The following is a 19,641-nucleotide window of genomic DNA, read 5'->3' as shown; positions in this document are numbered from 1 at the left end:
CCACAATGGGTGCTACTCCAACTCTCTCCCTTATATTTTCGTTTCTTATTTTATCCAATCGCGTATGACCACTCATCTATCTCAACATCTTCATCTCTACCACACTCAGTTTATGTTAGTGCTCCTCTTTGGTCGTCCAACACTCCGTACCATAAAGCATAGTCGGTCTTATAGCAGTGCGATAGAATTTACCTTTAAATTTTAAAGGCACTTTTTTGTTACATATAAAACTAGATGCATTTCACCATTTTGACCAACCTGCTTGGATCCTATGATTTACATTATGTTCAATCTCTCCATTATCCTGTATGATGCACCTAAGATACTTAAACTTTTAACTTTTCGTAGAATGTTTTTTCCAATTTTTACCTCTATATTAGGGTTTTACCTTTTCAGATCGAACTTACATTCTATATATTCCGTTTTGCTACGGCTTATGCGCAGACTATACACATCTAGAGCTTCTTTCCATAAGTCTAACTTCTTATTTAGGTCTTCCCTTGACTCTCCCATAAGAACGATATCATCGGCAAAAAGCATGCACCATGACACAGGTTCTTGGATGTGCTCTGTGAGTGCTTCCAAGACTAATGTGAAAAGGTGTGGATTTAAGGATGATCTCTAGTGTAATCTTATACCAATAGGAAATTCCTCTGTCACACCACGTTGAGTGTTCACACTAGTTGTGGTCCCATCATATATGTCTTTGATTGCACGAATATTCTTCAAATGCATCAGAAAAATATTCTTCCGGTAACAAGAACAACCGAATTGAAAAACATTCAAATTACTACAACAGAAGAGCATTCTAATACAACACTCAGAGCCTTCCATTTCAGCCACAATTCAGATTCTGAAGGTGCAGATTTAGAGAAGGAATCAACTAGAATTCCAAATCTGCAATTGGAGTTTTTGATTCAGGAACCAACTTAGCTGTATGCCGGAATGCAATCTCTGGATGCCGGCGGTCGTACCTGGAGGGGAACAAAACTGGTCGAGGAAGACAGTGATATCGACGGCGGCAGAACCACTAAGAGTAGTGGCGGTGGGCGAAGCACGACCAATAGCGGCACCGAGAATGGCACCGGCAAGAAGGAAAGCGGAGCAACGAAGACCAAACGGCTTCCATTTACCTTCATGGAGCAGCGACAGGGAAAGGCTGAGATCTCCGATTTCGTGGGTTCAGGTTCAGTCACGGACTTTCGATGGTGGCTAGGCCACCACCACTCATGGAGGCATCGTTTCCCTGGGATCGTGATGCGGCGGCGACACTAGGTTGTTGGTTCGTTCAGCGGTGGGTCGCGAGCAAGGAAGAAGTGCAAGGTGGTGACTGGAGGGAAGAAGTACTGGTGGCGCCAGTAACCGTAGCCATGCTCCAGCGGTGGTGTGGTTGGGCGGCGAGGGAGTGGCTTGTGATAAGAGAATGTTCTGGAAGGAAGTTGAGGGTGAAGCCACATTAGGGTTCTGCTTTGGAATCTTGGGCCTAACCATATTCATTTTGGGCTCAATCTCTAATGTGCAGGTCTTAGAAGATTTTGGTATACCAACTTATTTTAAGTGGACTCAGAATTTATTTTAAACAATGGGATTTTGGTAGTAATTTTGTTTTTTTAGTAGTAGAATAGAAATAAAATAGAAAATATTATTTTAAGAGTAACTATTATTTTTATTATTTGTAATAAGAATTTATATTTTAATTAGGATTTAATTTTTTCTACAACCTTGACATTAAGGGGAATGTAATGTTAGTAAAAATGGGTCTATATTCTAATTAAAATTTTTTAATTAGGAGTTGAATTTACTATAAATAGAATAGTAGTAATAGAATGAGGTAACCATGAATTGAGTAATTTGTATCTTTCTTTCTTTAGAATTCTATCAATAGAATTATCTCTCTCCCTCTTGATTCTTCTTAATTTCCCTCTGAATGAATAATTTTTTCCCTATTCTAAATTCTCCTCCTTACACAAGATGCGGTTGGATGATCTAGTGCTGAGGTAAAATATCGTGCTATTGCATTAACTTTATGTGAACTTATGTGGCTGAAGCAACTTCTTGAAGAATTCCAATTTAGAAGAAGAGTCTATCAGTCTTGTATGTTCAGGTCTGTGTATTGCCTATAATCCAGCCTTTTCTGAGAGGACTAAACACATCAAGGTTGACTACTATTTTACTAGAGACAAATGATTCTATTTGGAGATATCACCACAAGTTTTGTTAGTTCAAATGACCAATTGGTAGATATTTTAACTATGGCTTTAAGAGGCCTCAGAGTAAGTTACTTATATAACAAACTTGGTATTATGGTCTATAATTCTATATCCTCAAGCTTGAGAAGGAGTGTTGAAAGTCAACATGCAGTTGGTAGTTAGAACTTTAGCATTTATGATAGATATCTCTATATATACCTTGTTTTGGATGAAATGAAAGCAATGAGTTTTTTCTCCTATTTTTCTCCACAATAACATAGCAAGGTAGAATGGGTTCTCTCTCTTGTGAAGCTTTTGGCTTGTAGGTACTGTTGTCCGTCTGTTTGCAAACTAAAACATAGAATGACTTTCAAATACTTACCATAAAAGCTGATCCTTGTTCTGCTTATTACTGCTTTTTGATGAAGTTTACTAGCTGTCTCCATTGTAATATGCAAACACTATGATTATAAACTCTTGTGCAGTTGTGCCCTTAATGAGGAAAGGTTAAAAAAAAAATCTGCACAAAGTCATACTATTCGGTTTATGCTACTTTCTGGAATGCCTTTTCAATACTTTAAGATGGTAATGCAGCTTTAATGGTGAACCGGATATCATGTGACAGTGATTCTGACATGTCATTGGTGCATAAACTCACATCAGATACTTTAATTGAGGTACTAGTGATTTTCTACCACTAACTTGCATTTTTCTATTCCCCGCTTCCCACGTCTCCCCCACATATATTAGTTAAAATTTTGTTCAGATTTTTTTTTTGTGGAACCCAGGTAAGCATTGAAATTCCTTTCGCCTTCCGAGTAATACCAAAGCAAGCGATTGAGTCTGCTGGAACTCAGGTCCTTGAACAAATACTTAGGATTATGCTTCCCCGGTTTATGTCACAGGTTTGTTTTAATCTTAATTTTATTTTCTCCTAAAGAAAATATTGAGACTTTAAGAATTTAAATGAAAAGAGAGGCCCCCTGCTTGGCATGTCGGCCACGTGGGGGTTAATAATGAATTTTCTTGCATCTAACCCCTTATTAAGAGGGTTTATAATTTGACGGAGAGAGAAGGGGGCTGCAAGACCTTATTAAGAGAGGTTGAGTGTGCCTATAAGTACCCCTTTATTTTCTGGGCATAGAAAGTATTTATTAAAAAGCATAAGTAGGAATTTCCAAATTTTAATTATTTGGATTTGATATTATAATATCACTTCAATACAAGGTGAATCAAGTTTTATTATGTATAATGTCCCAAATGAATATGAAGGTGACTTTATTATCCGTTGTATTTTAGCACATTGCTTCAAATTATGCTTTTGTTCTTAATGAAAATATCATCGAAACACATTAAAAGCCACATAAATCATCTAACTGAGTGTTTCAGAAGTTGCTGATGAAAAAGAAAAAATGCTAGGATAGTTTGAGATCATATCTCGAAACACATCAAAAGGATGAGTGGGATTTTAGGACGCATCGGTGCCATGCTGTTTTGTTTGGAACTTTGACAAAAGAGCCATGCTTCTCATGAAGCTTTTAAGAGATGATTTCAAACATGATCTCAAGAAAAAAGTATGAGGCCTTTAGGCTTTAATTTTGGCCATTTCTGCTTGTGCATGCAACCTAAATTTTCCGAAATAGTGTTACTTTGTACTTATTAATGGTTGGTGCCTGTTTTGGGCAAAAAATATAAAAGCAATGATAATATTCTTTTGGTCCTTTTAAATACCCAGTCCTGCCCCTATGGACAAAAGAATAATGACAAAAGAAAAGTGAGAGTAAAAAAAAAGCCAGGATTGAAGTTTTGGGGGCATAAACTTTAGACCCTAGCTCTCATTCTGTAACAACTGGTATCATAGGTAAGAAATAAAGCAATGCAAAAGTAACAGAAAAATGGAGAAAATGGAGTGTACCAGAGAGGTTTCACCATTATCCAATTGATGGATTGAAAGCTGTATGAAAATAGAAATGGAAGGAAAAAGTGGTGATAGGATTTCAAGAACCATCCTCATTCCTAAGGTTCCGAGTCTAATTCTCAAGGTCTGACCTCTCTGCTCCTGCAATGTCTCCTAAAGGAATTTCAGATCCCCTCCACACTCGCATTGCCAGATGGCAAGGTGGTTACATTAGCTGGCTCAGTCTCCGTCATTCTTCTCTGCCTCACTTTTTTCCTCACATAGCTAAATGGCAAGGGTGGGATTTTTCCTGTCCAATTATTGCGTCTTCAACTCTATCATTCGAATCTTCCTTTTGCTTTCCTGTGATTACTGTTCTAATATTACTGCTGACATGTGCATGAAATATGTCTTTCCTAGAGTGGTACATTGAGGTTGAATGATACTTCTGGTTTAAATTTTCTTGCATAATTCACTTTGTTAGAGTCCCATAGTTGTAGTATGTGGTTGAATTAGTTATGATTTTCTGGCTGTGTATGCTCTATAGATGATATTTTGTGTCATCACAAGAATGTGGTTTAATTAACTATGATATTCTGGTTCATATGCTGCTCTAAAGATGATATTGTGTCATCCTAAGGAATTCACATTCATGGAAATAACTCATCTATGGTATAAAAGTTGAAAAAGAATTCAACAGATAATTCTAAAGTACTAGCTCCCTTTGTTATGGGATTGTAGCGGTCGTGGGGGCTAATTGAGTTGCACAAGATTCTGAGTTATTTATCTAAGTACTTGTGTTGCTCTAATGAATCTGAAAATATGTGATAATTGTTATTTTGGTTTGTGCTGTGTTAAACATTACTATTCTGAATCTGAATTCCTTATTTTCTTTATGAACAATGTTGGCACTTTTTCTTAGATTTTAATCTTAGGTGACAAGTAGCATTTCATTGCATCATAGAGCAATATGTTGTCTTTATTGAATTATTTTTTTATTAGCTTATGCTTGTTAAACTATGAATATGTGAGATTTGAAAGATTCTTTGTATTTGAAAAGCTGATTTGTAATGACCTTCTGTCAAAATTCTTAAAAGAAAGATTGTGTTTTGACTTCTTTGAAAATACCAACTTAGGTTTAGGAAGAGCTTTAAAATGCAATAAAGGTTGGGGGAAAAAAGAGTTCATGGAGGCGGTGCTTTTAATGCGTTGCTTGTATACTTGTAATTATGTACTTGTGGGCAAGTTGAAAACGAATTTGACAATATCATTTTGTGTTGTATTCTAAACTAATATGATATAGAGCACTAATGGTTTATGAGCTCAGTTTTCTAGAAAACAATTTCATTTATGTAGTGATTTTTTAAGAACTGAAATGGATCTGGAATAGGTTGCATGTTTTTTAGTTGAAGTGTTTGAATATAATATTCTATCAAATGTACATGAAATCATTTTTTTTTATAGAGAAATTACAGAAATAGAAATAATTAGAAAATAGGAAAGAAGGAAAAAATATTAGTTTAAAATAAAGAAAAGATTTCTAATCATAAAATTCCTAAAATTAAGCTAAACCAAAAAAAAAAAAAAAGAACATAAAATATTCATGAAAGGAATTAGGAATCTGATTTTGATTTGATCTAGTCAACGCTCCCCCTAAAGCTGGATTGAAGATATCATTCATTGACAGCTTGCTTATTACGCTATCAAAAGTTTTCTTGGGTAATCCTTTAATTAGAACATCTGCTAATTGTTTCGTGGTCGGAACATTCGAGATGTAAATCTGTCCTCTCTCAATTTTTTTCCTGATAAAATGCTTGTCAACTTCAACATGTTTAGTGCCATCATGTAGCATTGGATTATAAGAAATAGAAATTGCAGATTTGTTGTCACAATACAACCTCATTGGTGGAGAAATGGGAACTTAGTTCTTGTAGGATTTTTTCTACCCATAATGCTTCACATATTTCATGAGCCACTGCTCTAAACTCAGCTTCTGTACTACTTCGTGCCATAACGCTCTGTTTTTTACTCCTCCAACTAACCAGGATTCTGCCAACAAAAGTACAATACTCAGATGTTGACCTTCTATCCATGACATTCCCAACCCAATCCGTATCTGTATAGGCTTCTACTTGAAGATGTCCATGTTTTTTGTAGAGTAACCCTTTTTCAGGTGACCCTTTCAAGTACCTTGGATTCAAAAGACAATATCCATGTGTTCTTGACCAGGTGAATGCATAAACTGGCTTACCATGCTCACACCAAAGACTATATGCGGGTGTGTATAGGATAAATAGATTAGCCTCCCTGCCAACCGCTGATATCTCCTTTTGTCCATTACATTTTCTGGTTCAGCTGGCTTCAATTTTAGGATAGACTCTAAGTGTTTCAGTAGCTTTACAACCAAGTAAATCCGTCTCTTTTAAAAGATCTAGGATGTAATTTCCTTGGTTCATAAAAATGCCTTTCTTATACCTTGCAAATTCAATTCCAATAAGGTATTTTAATGGGCCAAGTTTTTTGATTTCAAATGCTTTGGCAAGCTTCTTCAAATTTTTTAGCTCCAAAAAATTATCACCTGTCAGAATAACGTCATCTACATATACAATTAGGATGACAGTTTTATTAGCTGCTGAATGTTTATAGAAAAGTATATGGTCAGCTTGGTTTTGAATATAACCAAGTCCCTTCACCATCATTTCAAATCGTTCAAACCAAGCTCTTGGGGATTGTTTCAATCCATAGAGAGATTTTTTTAATTTGTACACTTTATTCCTCCCTAGTTTAGCCTCAAATCCAGGTGGAAGTTTCATGAACACCTCTTCCTCTACCTCCCCATTCAGGAAAGCATTTTTTACAGCCAATTGTAATTCGCAGCAAGAGATAAGAGAATCCACACAGAGCTGAGTTTAGTAACTGGAGCAAAAGTCTCTCGATAGTCTACTTCATAGGTTTGTGTAAATCCCGTAGCTACTAACTTAGCCTTATACCTCTCTATGCTTCCATCAGCGTTGCACTTGATGGTGAAAACCCACCTGCAGCCAACCAATTTTGTATTCTGTGGCAGATCTACAATCTCCCAAGTTTCATTCTTTTTAAGTGCATGCCACTCTTCCATCATTGCTAATTTCCAATTGGGATCATCTAGTGCTTCTTCTATGTTTCTAGGCTCAAACAGATTTGTAATTTTAAAAGTAAAAGTTTGATATTTTTTAGAAAGATTTTGGTACGAGACGTAATTGAAAATAGGATGGTTGATGTTGGTTTTGAGTATCTTTTTGGTGCAAGTTCTGGTTTCTTTCCTAAGGGCTATTGGCAAGTTATTATTAGAAGTGACAATTTCAGATTTACCTGAAAGTTCCTGAAGTACTACAGTTGGGCTGTCTTTCGAGTTTTCAGATTGGGTTGGTATAGAGATGATGGGCTGGTCTCTAATCTTCTTGGGATATTTCCGAACATAACACCGAAGCTCCTTTGTGATTGTGGTATTTCTTTTCCTGTTTGGATTCGAACTAATTCTGGCACAATTTCAGAATTGGTTTCCAAATCTTGTTTTGCAATTGTTTCAGAATTTACTTGATTAGTAAAAGTTGTATCCTCAATATGTAAGATAGGAGTGGGTAAAGGTTCATGCAAAAAATTTTCTTCACTTAGACTCTCTCCCTGAAGAGAATTTTTATGAAAAAAGGTTATGTTCCAAAAAAGTTACATCCATGCTTACATGAAATTTCTTGGTGTGTGGATTGAAACATTTATAACTTTTTTGACTTGGGGAATAGCCAATAAAAATGCATTTTTCTGTCTTTGGATCAAGTTTACTTCGATATGAAGGTGTGTGCAAAAACACAGTGCAACCAAATACTTTTAAAGGTGAGTCAGAATGCAACTTACATACTGAAAATTTTTTTTTGTAAGTATCCAATGGTGTGCAGTAATTTAATACATGTGTGGGCATTTGATTTATGAGATAGGTTGCTGTTAGGAGAGCATCTCCCCATAAATACTTTGGAACATTACCCTCAAACATAATGGCACGTGCTACTTCAAGAAGATGTTTATTCTTTCTTTCAGCAATGCTGTTTTGTTGGGGTGTATTGGAGCTTGTAGATTCATGTTGAATACCTTTCTTTTGAAGAAATTCACCAAGATTTTTATTAAAATATTCAGTGCCATTATCACTTAATATTGAAATTTTTGTGTCATTGTGTTTCTACCATTGTTGAAAAATACTGAAAAATTTTAGAAAAATCTCGAATTTTTCATGCATGAGATAGATCCAACATAGTCGTGTGTAGTCATTGATAAAAGTTACAAACCATTTTTTTTCAAATTGAGTTGTTATTTTCGATGGATCCCATACATTACTATGAATCAAGTGGAAATGTTTGAATGCATGATAAGGTTGAGAGTAATAAGGAACTCTATGACTCTTTGAACGAATACAACTTTTACATTTAAGTAAGAAAGAATCGATATTCTTAAACAAACTTGGAAACAAATGCTTGAGATATGAAAAATTAGGGTGTCTTAGTCTATTGTGCCAGAGCATTCTTTGGTCCTTTATAGGCATAAAACTTATACCACTAAATCCTTGAACTACTTTATCCTCCGAAATATCCTCAAAATGATAAAGCCCATCCATTATTAGTGCTGCCAATCATCTTCCCCGAGGTCCGATCTTGAAAAATACCATGAGTGTCGAAGAATGTCACAACGCAATTGGAATCCTTGCAGATTTTACTAATAGAGAGAAGATTACAAGAAAGCTTTGGTACATGTAGGACACTTCTTAGGTCAATATTTTTGGACAATTTAATTGTACCTTTTCCAGCAATAAATGAAAAACTACCATCAGCAATTCAAATTTTCTCATTTTCAAAGTAAGGAGAATAAGTTTTAAATAAAGGGGAGAGACTGGTTATATGATCAGATGCACCTGAATCGACAATCCATGGTGCATTCAAGTTTGAGGTGCAGTTAAGGGACATAGGAATATATCTCCTTGACACTATCCTTTGGCAGTGGTATAGTAAATGTAGTTACTACTGATATCCTCCTCCATTGAGTTCACCAGCCATGTTATCACTATGGAATTTTCGGTATCCCACACATTATATAGTGGGTCAGTGAGATATCTAATATTCCCTCTTCCATGTATACACATTTGAACTGATTGAGACCACCTCAGGTAGTTTGACCCATTGAGTCGAAATGTGGTGATCTGAACTGAATGGGAGTCGCCACTAACTAGTACCCGTTGCTCATATTTTAAATCTGATGGAGTAGGAGTGGTGTTCTCCTTCTGTTCAGGATTAATGACTGAGGAATAGTCAGCCATAGCTATAAATCAGAGACACAGTACAGAGATCCTGCTCTAATACCAAGTTGAAGTGTTTGAATATAATATTCTGTCAAATGTACAGGAAACATCCTCTTTATAGAAGAATTACAGAAATAGAAATAATTAGAAAATAGAAAAGAAGGAAAAAATACTAGTCTAAAATAAAGAAAAAATTTCTAATCATAAAATTTCTAAAAAATTAAGCTAAACTAAAAGAAAAAGATTTATAACTAATTCTATTTACATAAAAGATTTATGAAAGAAATTAGAAATCTGATTTTGATTTGATCTAGTCAACTTTTTTATTTTAGAAATATATACTTGTCGTAACTCTCGAAAAAGTAATTTAAATTATCGTGAAGTCACTTATCATAGCAAAGCGTGATAACTTTGGGATTAAGTTTTATTTGCGTGGCTTATGTTGTCCCAAACAATGAAACACGGAAACAATGGTGGGCGTCGGTCTGTTGCTAGGCACTGGTCAGTGCATCAATGGGCAGAAGACTTGCCCAGACAGAAGAATTGACAGATAAATACTGCCTTGTCAGTGAACAAAAAGGATGTGGTACCCTTGGAACACTAGATGGGCTAATTCTAATGATTTTGTTTTGCCATGTTAAAGTCTTAAGAAAAAGGAATGATTAAACTTATCATTGCTAGTCATCTAGTCTTTCTTTATATTGAAGCATAAAGCATAGCACAACGGTAACACAATCCTAGCCCGTTACAGCAAACACATATATGTTCATTTAATAGCGTTAAATACTTCCCAAAAGTTGTATTCAAGCTCCATGGTAGCAACCACAAAGAAGAAATACAAGGAATTGCATTTTTCAGTACCTATTACACTAATATTAAAGAATCAGTGAAGAGGAATTTGGAAGAGAACTTTTGAAAGAAAAGCAATAAGAGTGGAAAATACCTAACCAATATTCAGCCTAACCCTCTACTCTCTTACGTCCATACAAGTATCCCCTTTCTGCTCTAACGGTTTTACGCCCTCACATGCAATCCTTACATTCCTCACACACCTAGTGCTTAACTCAACAATTAGTTAGAGACCCCCTCAGCTATCTTTGCTTTAGTCATATTTCTAACTCTGCTCGAAATACCTAAGGACCTGTTCCTTTTGTGAACTTTAACTCCATTAGGACCTTTGTCCCTAACCAATACCCCTTCCTGAACTACCACCTTGTCCTCAAGGTAGAAGTCTGGAAAGTTGAACATGATGATTTTCTCTAACTCTTTGAGCTCTCAAAATTTGCCATGTAGGCCACCTAATCAGCATGTCAAGTCTTCAAACTGTCCCTGAGAGTTCTAATGCACTGCCAAGACCTCAGATGGTTGCAGTTTCAATTCCAAATCTATTGTCAATTCGAGTGGCAATGGTTTGCTTGTTACATTTTCTGCCATGCATTTCTTGAGTAAAGATACATGGAATACAGGATGCACAGTTGAATTTGGAGGAAGTTTGAGCCTAAATACAACTGTCCGAATCTTCTCAAGCACTTCATATGGACCATAATACCTTGGGTTTAATTTCTGATTAACCTTATTGGCAAAGGATTTTAGCCTATATGGCTGCAACTTCAAGTAAACCATGTTTCCTTCCTCAAATTGACTTCCCTCCTTTTCTTGTTGGCCAGCGATTTCATGCAATTTTGGGCTTTTTGCAATTGCCACTTAAGCTTGTGTAACATAGCACCCGATTCATTCACCAACCGATTTACCTCTACTAATGCTGAGGGAAGTCTGTCCCCATTGAGGAGTGTGGGAGGATTTCTTCCATAGAGGAGTTTGAAAGATGCAGTGTTGGCTGCGGGTTTGCAAGTAATGTTGAACCGGAGCTCTGCCCAACTCAACCATTTTGGCCACTGCTTTGGTATAGTACCAACAAACATCAAAGGTATGTTTCCAAGCATCTATTAATTACTTCCTTTTGACTGTCTGATTGAGGGTGGTAAGCTCAGATAAATTTGAGCTTAGTGCTAGCTTCTTTGAACACCTCAGACCAGAATGTACACAAAAACAACTATTCCCGATTAGTGACAATGATAGTGGGAAAAGCATTGCAATTTTTGTATCTCCTTTAACAAATAGTGTTGCTACGTCTGGAGTAGAGAAGGGATGAGAGAAACCAATAAAATGCCTGTACTTGGTGAACTTATCCACCATCACTATAATGGTGTCCATACCACAAGCCTTTCACAATCTCTTAGGCTGCGTTTGTTTATAAGCACAGGACATTAAGACATGGATATAGAGACACAATCGTGTTTGGCAGATGAGACATGAACAGAGACATTATGTCATAAAACATTGAATTAGTATATTTTGTGTCTTTTTTATTGGTAGGACAGAGACACTGAATGGAGACACGACTTATTTTTTCTTTTATTATCACCATCAAATTTTCATAATTATATTTTTTATTATTTTAATTTTTATTCTAAATTTTATGTAAAGAAAAAAATGAAGATAAATTAGACTTTTTATGATTTGTTTTATCTTATATTTAGTTCATCACCAAACAAAATACAAAAACACTAATTGTTGTGTTTCTGTCCTTTGTGTCTTGTAATCATTGTCTTGTTTTGTCATGTTCTTAAAACCAAACACAGCCCTAATGAACGCATCTGCCCGCACCCGAGAGGGTGTTGATAGCGGATGTAACAACCCTGCAGGCGAAAGAGTCTCTCGTACTTATTCCGGTTGCAAACATCACCCCGTTGAATGTAGTTATGGATACTACGCTTTATCCCTTTCCACCAAAGCAAAGCGAACACCTTGTTATGATTTCTAAATAATTCTGAATGATCCCCTAAAGCTCTATCATGAAATTCTTGTAAAATAAGAGTTATCTCTGGTGAATCCTTCGGTACCACTATGCCATTCTTATAATACAACCATCTCTTTGTCACATCGAAGACTTGAGAAGCAGTTTCTCTTGTCAATAGTGCTTATTGAATTTTTCCCAGCTTTTCGTCTTGCTTAACCCTAGTTTCAAGGCCTAGACAGACATGAAATATATTGCAGAAATTGCGGAAAAATTCAATTTGCATTAGAGTGCGTCAGCCACCCAATTCTCAGTTCCTGCCTTGTGTTTTCTCTCAACATCATAGCCTACCACCCACTTATACTCTTTCTCCCTCATTAGCTTTTGATCACAAAAAAAATTGAGCCTCTTTTGATCCATGTGCAAAGTAAACTTTCTGCCCAGCAAGTAATGCCTCCACTTTTGGACAACCAACACTATTGCCATAAGTTCTCTTTCGTGCACTGGTTTTTGTTGGGATCTGAGAGTATGTGGCTCAAGTACTGCTTGCCCTCCTGAATTAGTACAACCCCTTACTCTCTTTGCCAGATTTCTCAAAACAAGGGTCAAGAAGAATCAAAAGTGTTGTTAAAGCTCTTTTGAAACTATCAAATGCCGATTGGGCCTCCACATTCCACCGGAACTTATTCTTTGAGTAGTTGTGTTAAGATGATATTGCAGAATACAAAGGTGAATTTCCACAAGGGCTTCGGCACCTTATTCATTGGTGCTTTAAAAGTTGATGGTGCATTTTCTAACCCAAAAAGCATAACTAAGAGCTCATAATGCCCTTCATGAATACAAATGCTGTCTTCTCAATGTCCATTTTTCCTCATACAAGTCTGATGGTACCCCGACTTTAGGTCCAGCTCCGAAAAGCCCCCCTAATTTCATCTAACAAGTCTGCTGTGATTGGTATAGGAAAATTTTCAAGAATTGTTATTTTGTTTATAGCTCGGTAATCTACCCAAAAACGCCACCCTCCTTTTACCTGACTAATATGACAGGGCTTGAACAGGGACTGGTGTTGTCCCGAATAATTCCTGCACCTAACATTTGCTCAATGATCTCATTCTTTTGAGAAAACGGGTACCGATAGGACCTAACAGGAGGCATGGATGCTCTTTCCTTGAGATTTATCGCATGGTCTTGCTCCCTCCTTGGTGGCTTTTAGGAGGTTGAATTCTTCAAATGAGTTGTTGCCTTTCTCTAGCTATCCATTCTCCAAGTAAGGCTTAGCTGAGGTAACCATGTACCCCTCTCCATTATTCCATAAGGTCTTGAGTGTGGTCGTCCAAGAAATTTTAGACGTGTAAAGTGTAGGGTCTTTTATAATTTTTCTAAGAATTCCTTTTTCTCCCCAAACAATGCTCATCTTATGGAAGTTGGCCCCAATGTCCTCCAAGCTCTCAATCGAATCCTTTATCGAGATTAAATCAACATCCCCAACTCAAGCCAAAAGGTGTGTTGAATATCGACTTCTTGAATATCTAAAATGAGCCCTTTTGATAAATTTAAGGGATTTAATAAAGACAAAGCATTAAAGTTCCAACAGAAGGATTGGGGGAGGGGAAAAAGGGAGGAAGAAGAATAAGAAAGGACACCACAAAAATGAAAGGGTATAGAGAAATAGTGGAAGCAGTAGGATGAAACAAAAAGGGCAGATGAAAACCTTAATAAAAAAACTGAATTATTAAAGAAGAGAATAGATTTTTCTATTAGACCTCTAAAATACTTACTTGTTCTTAGTAACTTAGGTCACTGGAAGAGATTCTCTACTAGTCTTTCAAAGAATTTGTCCTTGGCAACCTATATTAGAGGGATGAAGTTGAAGAAACCACCACGCAGAATCACCTTAGGTTGGATTCTTCAATCTTCTTCCTGCAACAAGCGAAACAAATCACTCACCTCATTTAATCACACAATAAAAATGTGCATAAAATAACTAAAAAATTTATTCATTAAAAATTACGTAAATTGTCTCACAAAAAGTTTTTAAATAGACTCCTAACAAACTAGCTAAAAGATAAGAATTTAAATTAGATTTGTTCTTATTGGATTAGATCAGATTTGATTTAAATTTAAAATTTTTAAAAATATTATTAAGCAAATCAAATTTTCTAATAAACCCTAACATCAAAGCAAACTAAAATATAGACTAAATAATTTCAAAAATTAATAATAATTTATGCCTTTCATTGAATTAGTATTGTTGAATTTTTTGTTGTCCTAATTTAGCCCAATAGACTTTATCCTTTCTCCTTTGATTAGAATTTGTTGCAATTCCTCATGTATGAGTGCTATCAAGTTTCCAAAGCTCTCCTTGAGCTTCTTTGCACGTGCTCTAATGATGGGGCTCTTCGAAAGTGTGAAATTTTCATTCTATCATTTTGTCTTAAAATGCTCCAATTGTCTTCCCGAACATGTATTATTCTCTCTTTTCCTAAAAAGATTCGTTCTATAATTTGTCTCCATATCAAAAGAAGAGAGATAAGAAACATTGAAAGTAGTGGAGACATTATATTCACCTGGTAGATCAATTTTGTAGGTCTTATCATTGATCTTCTCAAGCACTTGGGATGAGTTATCTCCTCTTGCATCAAGTTTAGACTTCCTTTGAGTAGAAAATCTCTCTTTTCTTAAATAAACCCAACTCCAATCTCCTGGTTCGAAGACTATATGTTTTTTACCCGTATTTACCCTTTAAGTCGTGGCTTTGTTCTTCCTCTCAATCAGGTCACGAGTTATTGCATGTATTGCTTTAACCTTTCTAGCCTTGCTTGCTCCATCTAAACTAACAAGATTACTCAAAAATAAAGGCATTAAATCCAAAACAGTTAGAGGATCAAAACCATAGACAAGTTCAAAGGGCAAAAAATCAGTGGAAGAATGAATTGTCCCATTAAAAGTAAACTCAATAAAAGGTTAACAGTCTTCCAGGTTTTCAAATTTTTACCGACAACAACACACAATAACGTACCCAATGTCCTATTTACTACTTCAGTTTGACCATTAATCTGAGGATGACAAGTAGTGGAGTATAATAATTTTGTTTCCAACTTACCTCGCAACTCTTTTCGAAAGTGACTTCAGAATTTTACATCACGATCAAAAACAATAGTTTGGGGGAATATCATGTAAACACACAATCTCTCTAAAGAACAGATCAGCAATGTTTGTTGCATAATCAATTTTATGACATGCAATAAAATGAGCCATTTTACTAAACCATTCTACAACAACATAAATACTATCTCGACCTCTCCTAGTTCTAGGAAAACCAAGACCAAAGTCCATATAATTTCAACCTATGGATGCATAGGAACGGATAAAAAAGTATACAAAGCATGTGGTAATGACTTAGATTTAGCTTGTTTACATGCAACACATTTAGAACAAAATTTTTTAACATCTCTACACATGTTTGGCCAATAAAAATGCTCAGATAAAACATCCAAAGTCTTATACACACCAAAATGATGCATTAAACCCCCACTATATGATTCTAGAACAAGTAACTCCCTAATCGAACAAGTACGTACACAAATCCTATTACCTCAAAAAAGGAAACCATCATGCTCACATGCAGCACATATAGAGGCAAAATCAAAATCAATTGCATATAATTCCTTCATACACTCAAAATCTAACAACTTAGAAGTAATAGTAGCGATTAAGAAATACCTCCTAGATAATGCATCAACAACCACATTCTTTTCATCTTGCTAATAGGCAATTACATATGGAAAGTATTAAAAAAATTCTATCCATTTAGCATGGCGTTTGTTTAGCTTTCCTTGGCCTTTCAAGTGTTTTAGGGATTCATGGTCATTGTGCACCCAAAATTCCTTAGGTAGCAAGTAAAATTGCTATAATTCTAAAGCTCTCACCAAGGTGTATAACTCCTTATCTTAAGTTGAGTAGTTGAGGCGAGCTCCATTCAATTTCTCACTGAAATAGGCGATTGCTCGCTTTTCCTTGTATCAAAACAGCACCTATTATCAATCTTAGAAGCGTCACATTCGATTTCAAAAGTCTTAGACAAATCGGGAAAAATGAGAATGAGAGCAGAACACAACAAATCTTTCAAAGTGTTAAAAGCAAGTTCTTGTTCTCGATCCCATTTAAAGTTTACATGTTTCTTGATGATTTCAGTTAAAGGTGTAGCAATAGTGAAAATTGTTTTAACAAACAAGGCCATGAAAACTTCTAATGTCAAAGACACTTTGAGGTGTGGGCCATTCTTTAATAGTCTTCACCTTCTTGTCATCTACCTTAATCCCCTCAAAACTTATCACGAAATCCAGGAACACTACTATACTCAAACAAAATGAGCACTTCTGGAGATTAGCATACAATTTTCTCATTCTAAATACCTCTAAAATAGACTGAACATTCAAAATATGATCATTCAAGACATTTACTGTAAATAAGGATATCATCAAAATAAACAACTACAAATTTTCTTAAAAATGATCTCAAAACGTGATCCATTAATCTCAAGAATGTAAGGTGTATTAGTCAATCCAATGGCATAACTAACCACTCATACAATTCATATTTAGTTTTAAAAGTTATTTTTCATTTATCACCAGGTTTCATTCTTATTTGATGATAATCACTCCTTAAATCTATTTTAATAAAAATAACAAAACCATGCAATTCATCAAGCATATCAACTCTAGGAATAGGATGACGATACTTTACCGTAATTTTGTTTACAGCTTTGCAGTCAACACGCATTCTCTATGAGCCATCCTTCTTGGGCACTAAAAGTACTGGAATAGCACAAGGGCTCATGCTTTTTCTCACAAAACCCTTAGCCAAGAGGTCCTCGACTTGTTACAGCTTTTTTGTCTTCTCAGGATTGGTCTGGTAAGATGGTTGGTTTGGAATGCTTGTGCTAGGGACAAAGTCAACTTGATGTTCAATGTCTCGTAAAGGAGGTAAACCTGGTGGCATATCCTCTGAAAAGACATCTCAAAATTTTTCAATAGTGACTCTCTAGATCTCACTAACACCAATGCTTTTTTCCCTAAACTAGCACTCTTCAGATCCCTCTCTTTTGCATAAAAACACATCTTGTTTTCATTCTTACTCTCTTTTAAATCCATGGACTTTTCTCTCTTACCACTCTCTTTCACTCAGACCTTGACTCTTTTTCTCAGTTTTTTATTCTCTCAGAACCTTCTTTTTACACTCTTGTTTTTCAATTCTCTCGTCGTAAAAACTTTCGTGGATTCGTGCATGCTCAATTGCTCCAAGTACACTTTTTTAAGAGATAAATGTGCAAGAGTAATATTCTTCCCAACGTATGTAAAGGAATATCGATTTGTGAAACAATCATGAAACACCCTCCTATCAAACTGCTATGGACACTCTAGGAGTAGATGACAAGCTTATACGAGTACCACATTACATAGTACTTCATCACTATATCTCCCAATAGAGAACTGTATATGGGCTTGCTTCACAATCTTCAGTTTGCCAACATCACTTAGCAACTCCAGTTTGTAAGGGTTAAGGTATTTGGTGCATTTCAATCTCAATTTTTCAACCATGGTAGAGCCAGCAACGTTTGTATAACTTCCAACATCAATTATCATGAGTTCAACCTTGCTTCCTAACATAATTTTCGTGTGAAAGATGTTCTCACGCTATTTTAGACAATCGTCCTTGGCTTCGACATTTAAGATTTTCCTAGGTACAAGGGCCTTGCCGCTAACAGCATACTCAACGACATCATCATTTGTAGCATCCGCCAAATATGGTCTGTCCTCACTTATCTGAGTTAACAGTTTTGGAGAAAAAATCATTTACTATGATGATCATTGTCCTTTTATTTGGACACTCAGAAGCATAATGACCTATTCTGAAGCACTTAAAGCAAGTAATTTCAATTTGCTGTGAGGGAGGTTTAGATGTAGAATTAGGTGAGTTCATCTTGTGTTGGTCTGTAGGCTTCTCCTTTGATTCAGTAGTTTTGGAGCCATTTTTCTCCCCGAAATTAGCACATCTAGAATCCCACCTTGAAGTAGGGTTGGAAGAATTTCGCAGCTCCTTCGCTCTTTGTTGTTTTTCCACCTTTATAGCTAGATTCACCAAGTCTTTCATTTGCACAAATGGGTGACGTTCAACGGTATTTGCAATGTCTTAGTTTAACCTATTTAAGAAACGTGCCATAGTAGCTATGGATTCCTCCTCGATATTTGCCTTGATTAGCAGCATTTCCATCTCTTTATGATATTTATCTACGGACTTAGATCCTTGGTATAACCATTGGAGCCGATGATGTATCTCCCTATAGGAGTAAAAAGGTACGAACCGCTGTCGCATAACCTTCTTCATCTTTTTTCAAGATTGAATTTGTGGTTTTTCAATCCGTCTTCTATTTTTTTTCTTGCTCCTCCACTAGACAAGGGCATAATCTGAGAATTCTACAGCTGCGAGTCTCACCTTTTTCACCTCAGAGTAGTTATGACACTGAAATATGAGCTCCACCTTCCGTTCTCACTCCAGGTAAGCCTCAAGGTCACTTCTGCCTTTAAATTCTAGGATGCGCATTTTGATAGCATTGATGTTACTATCAACATCTTTCCGTTGTCAATGACGCTGAAATCTGGACGAAGCCTCCTTCTCAGACTCCTCAAAATAATTATGAATAGATTTTTGGGATTGCGCTCTTCGAGTAGGGGATGAAGAATTAATTCTTGAATCCATGTCATCAAGATGTTGAACCCTTTCGAGTATGGCAGTGATTGCGTTGAATCGGAAAGTAAGTTTTGAATCTTGAATCTCTTCCTCTTCATCCATCACATATTGGGTTGGTTTTGTTGCCATTGAAGAACCTATGAAAGAAAAAAACCTCACAGAACTCTTCTCACGTGTATCATTTGGATTAGAACACTCGTGTTTACACTCAATTTCTGGCTTTTATCCTCATTTGATCTTACCGCTCTTGTCTTTTTCCTTTCTTGAATTGTATTAACAAGTTGCACTTAAGAAAATAAGAAATTGAGGCACCAAACTAAGATAATCTGAATGATAGATACTTTCAATTTGACACGAAGACAACTAAAGTATGTGACAAAGGAAAGAAAACAATGAGTGACACTAAGGTGATTCAAATTAGAAAATTTGAATTTTAATTTAAACCCAAAGTAATTCTGGAAAAGCTAAAGGCAAATGTGAAAAATTTATGATTTTTTTTGTAGAATCTTGAAAAAAAAGATTGAAAACTGTATAATTGATCTTTTTTTTCAACTTTTTTTGGGCGACGTTTTTTTTTGTAGACTATAGTAATTGCAGAAACAAAATTTAAATAATAATTTTGGTTTTTTTTCTCTAAAGTAAATCTACAAAAATTGAAGAGAAAAATAGAGACTAAACAAGAACCTTA

At 35.8% G+C, this 19,641-nt stretch overlaps 1 protein-coding gene across 12 annotated transcripts in view; it reads left to right on the top strand.

Moving 5' to 3' along the window:
- Window positions 1–19,641, top strand: part of LOC112764209 (uncharacterized) — a 28,608-nt gene that overhangs the window by 6,793 nt on the left and 2,174 nt on the right. For 6 of the 12 annotated variants that reach the window (XM_025809759.2, XM_072223015.1, XM_072223016.1 and 3 more), the window contains 2 exons: window positions 2,784–2,866; window positions 2,978–3,094. In XM_025809759.2, the coding sequence (XP_025665544.1) occupies window positions 2,784–2,866; window positions 2,978–3,094 (200 nt within the window). Of the gene's footprint in view, window positions 1–2,674; window positions 2,696–2,783; window positions 2,867–2,977; window positions 3,095–11,073; window positions 11,334–16,966; window positions 17,189–19,641 lie in introns of all 12 variants that reach the window. The other 6 variants (XM_025809757.2, XM_025809760.3, XR_003815078.2 and 3 more) reach the window with 5 other exon arrangements.

This window comes from Arachis hypogaea, chromosome 17, assembly GCF_003086295.3.
Source record: "Arachis hypogaea cultivar Tifrunner chromosome 17, arahy.Tifrunner.gnm2.J5K5, whole genome shotgun sequence".
NCBI classification, from domain to species: domain Eukaryota; kingdom Viridiplantae; phylum Streptophyta; class Magnoliopsida; order Fabales; family Fabaceae; genus Arachis; species Arachis hypogaea.
The sequence above is the reverse complement of the archived record's forward strand: the minus strand, read 5'-3'. Positions and strand labels throughout refer to the sequence as shown.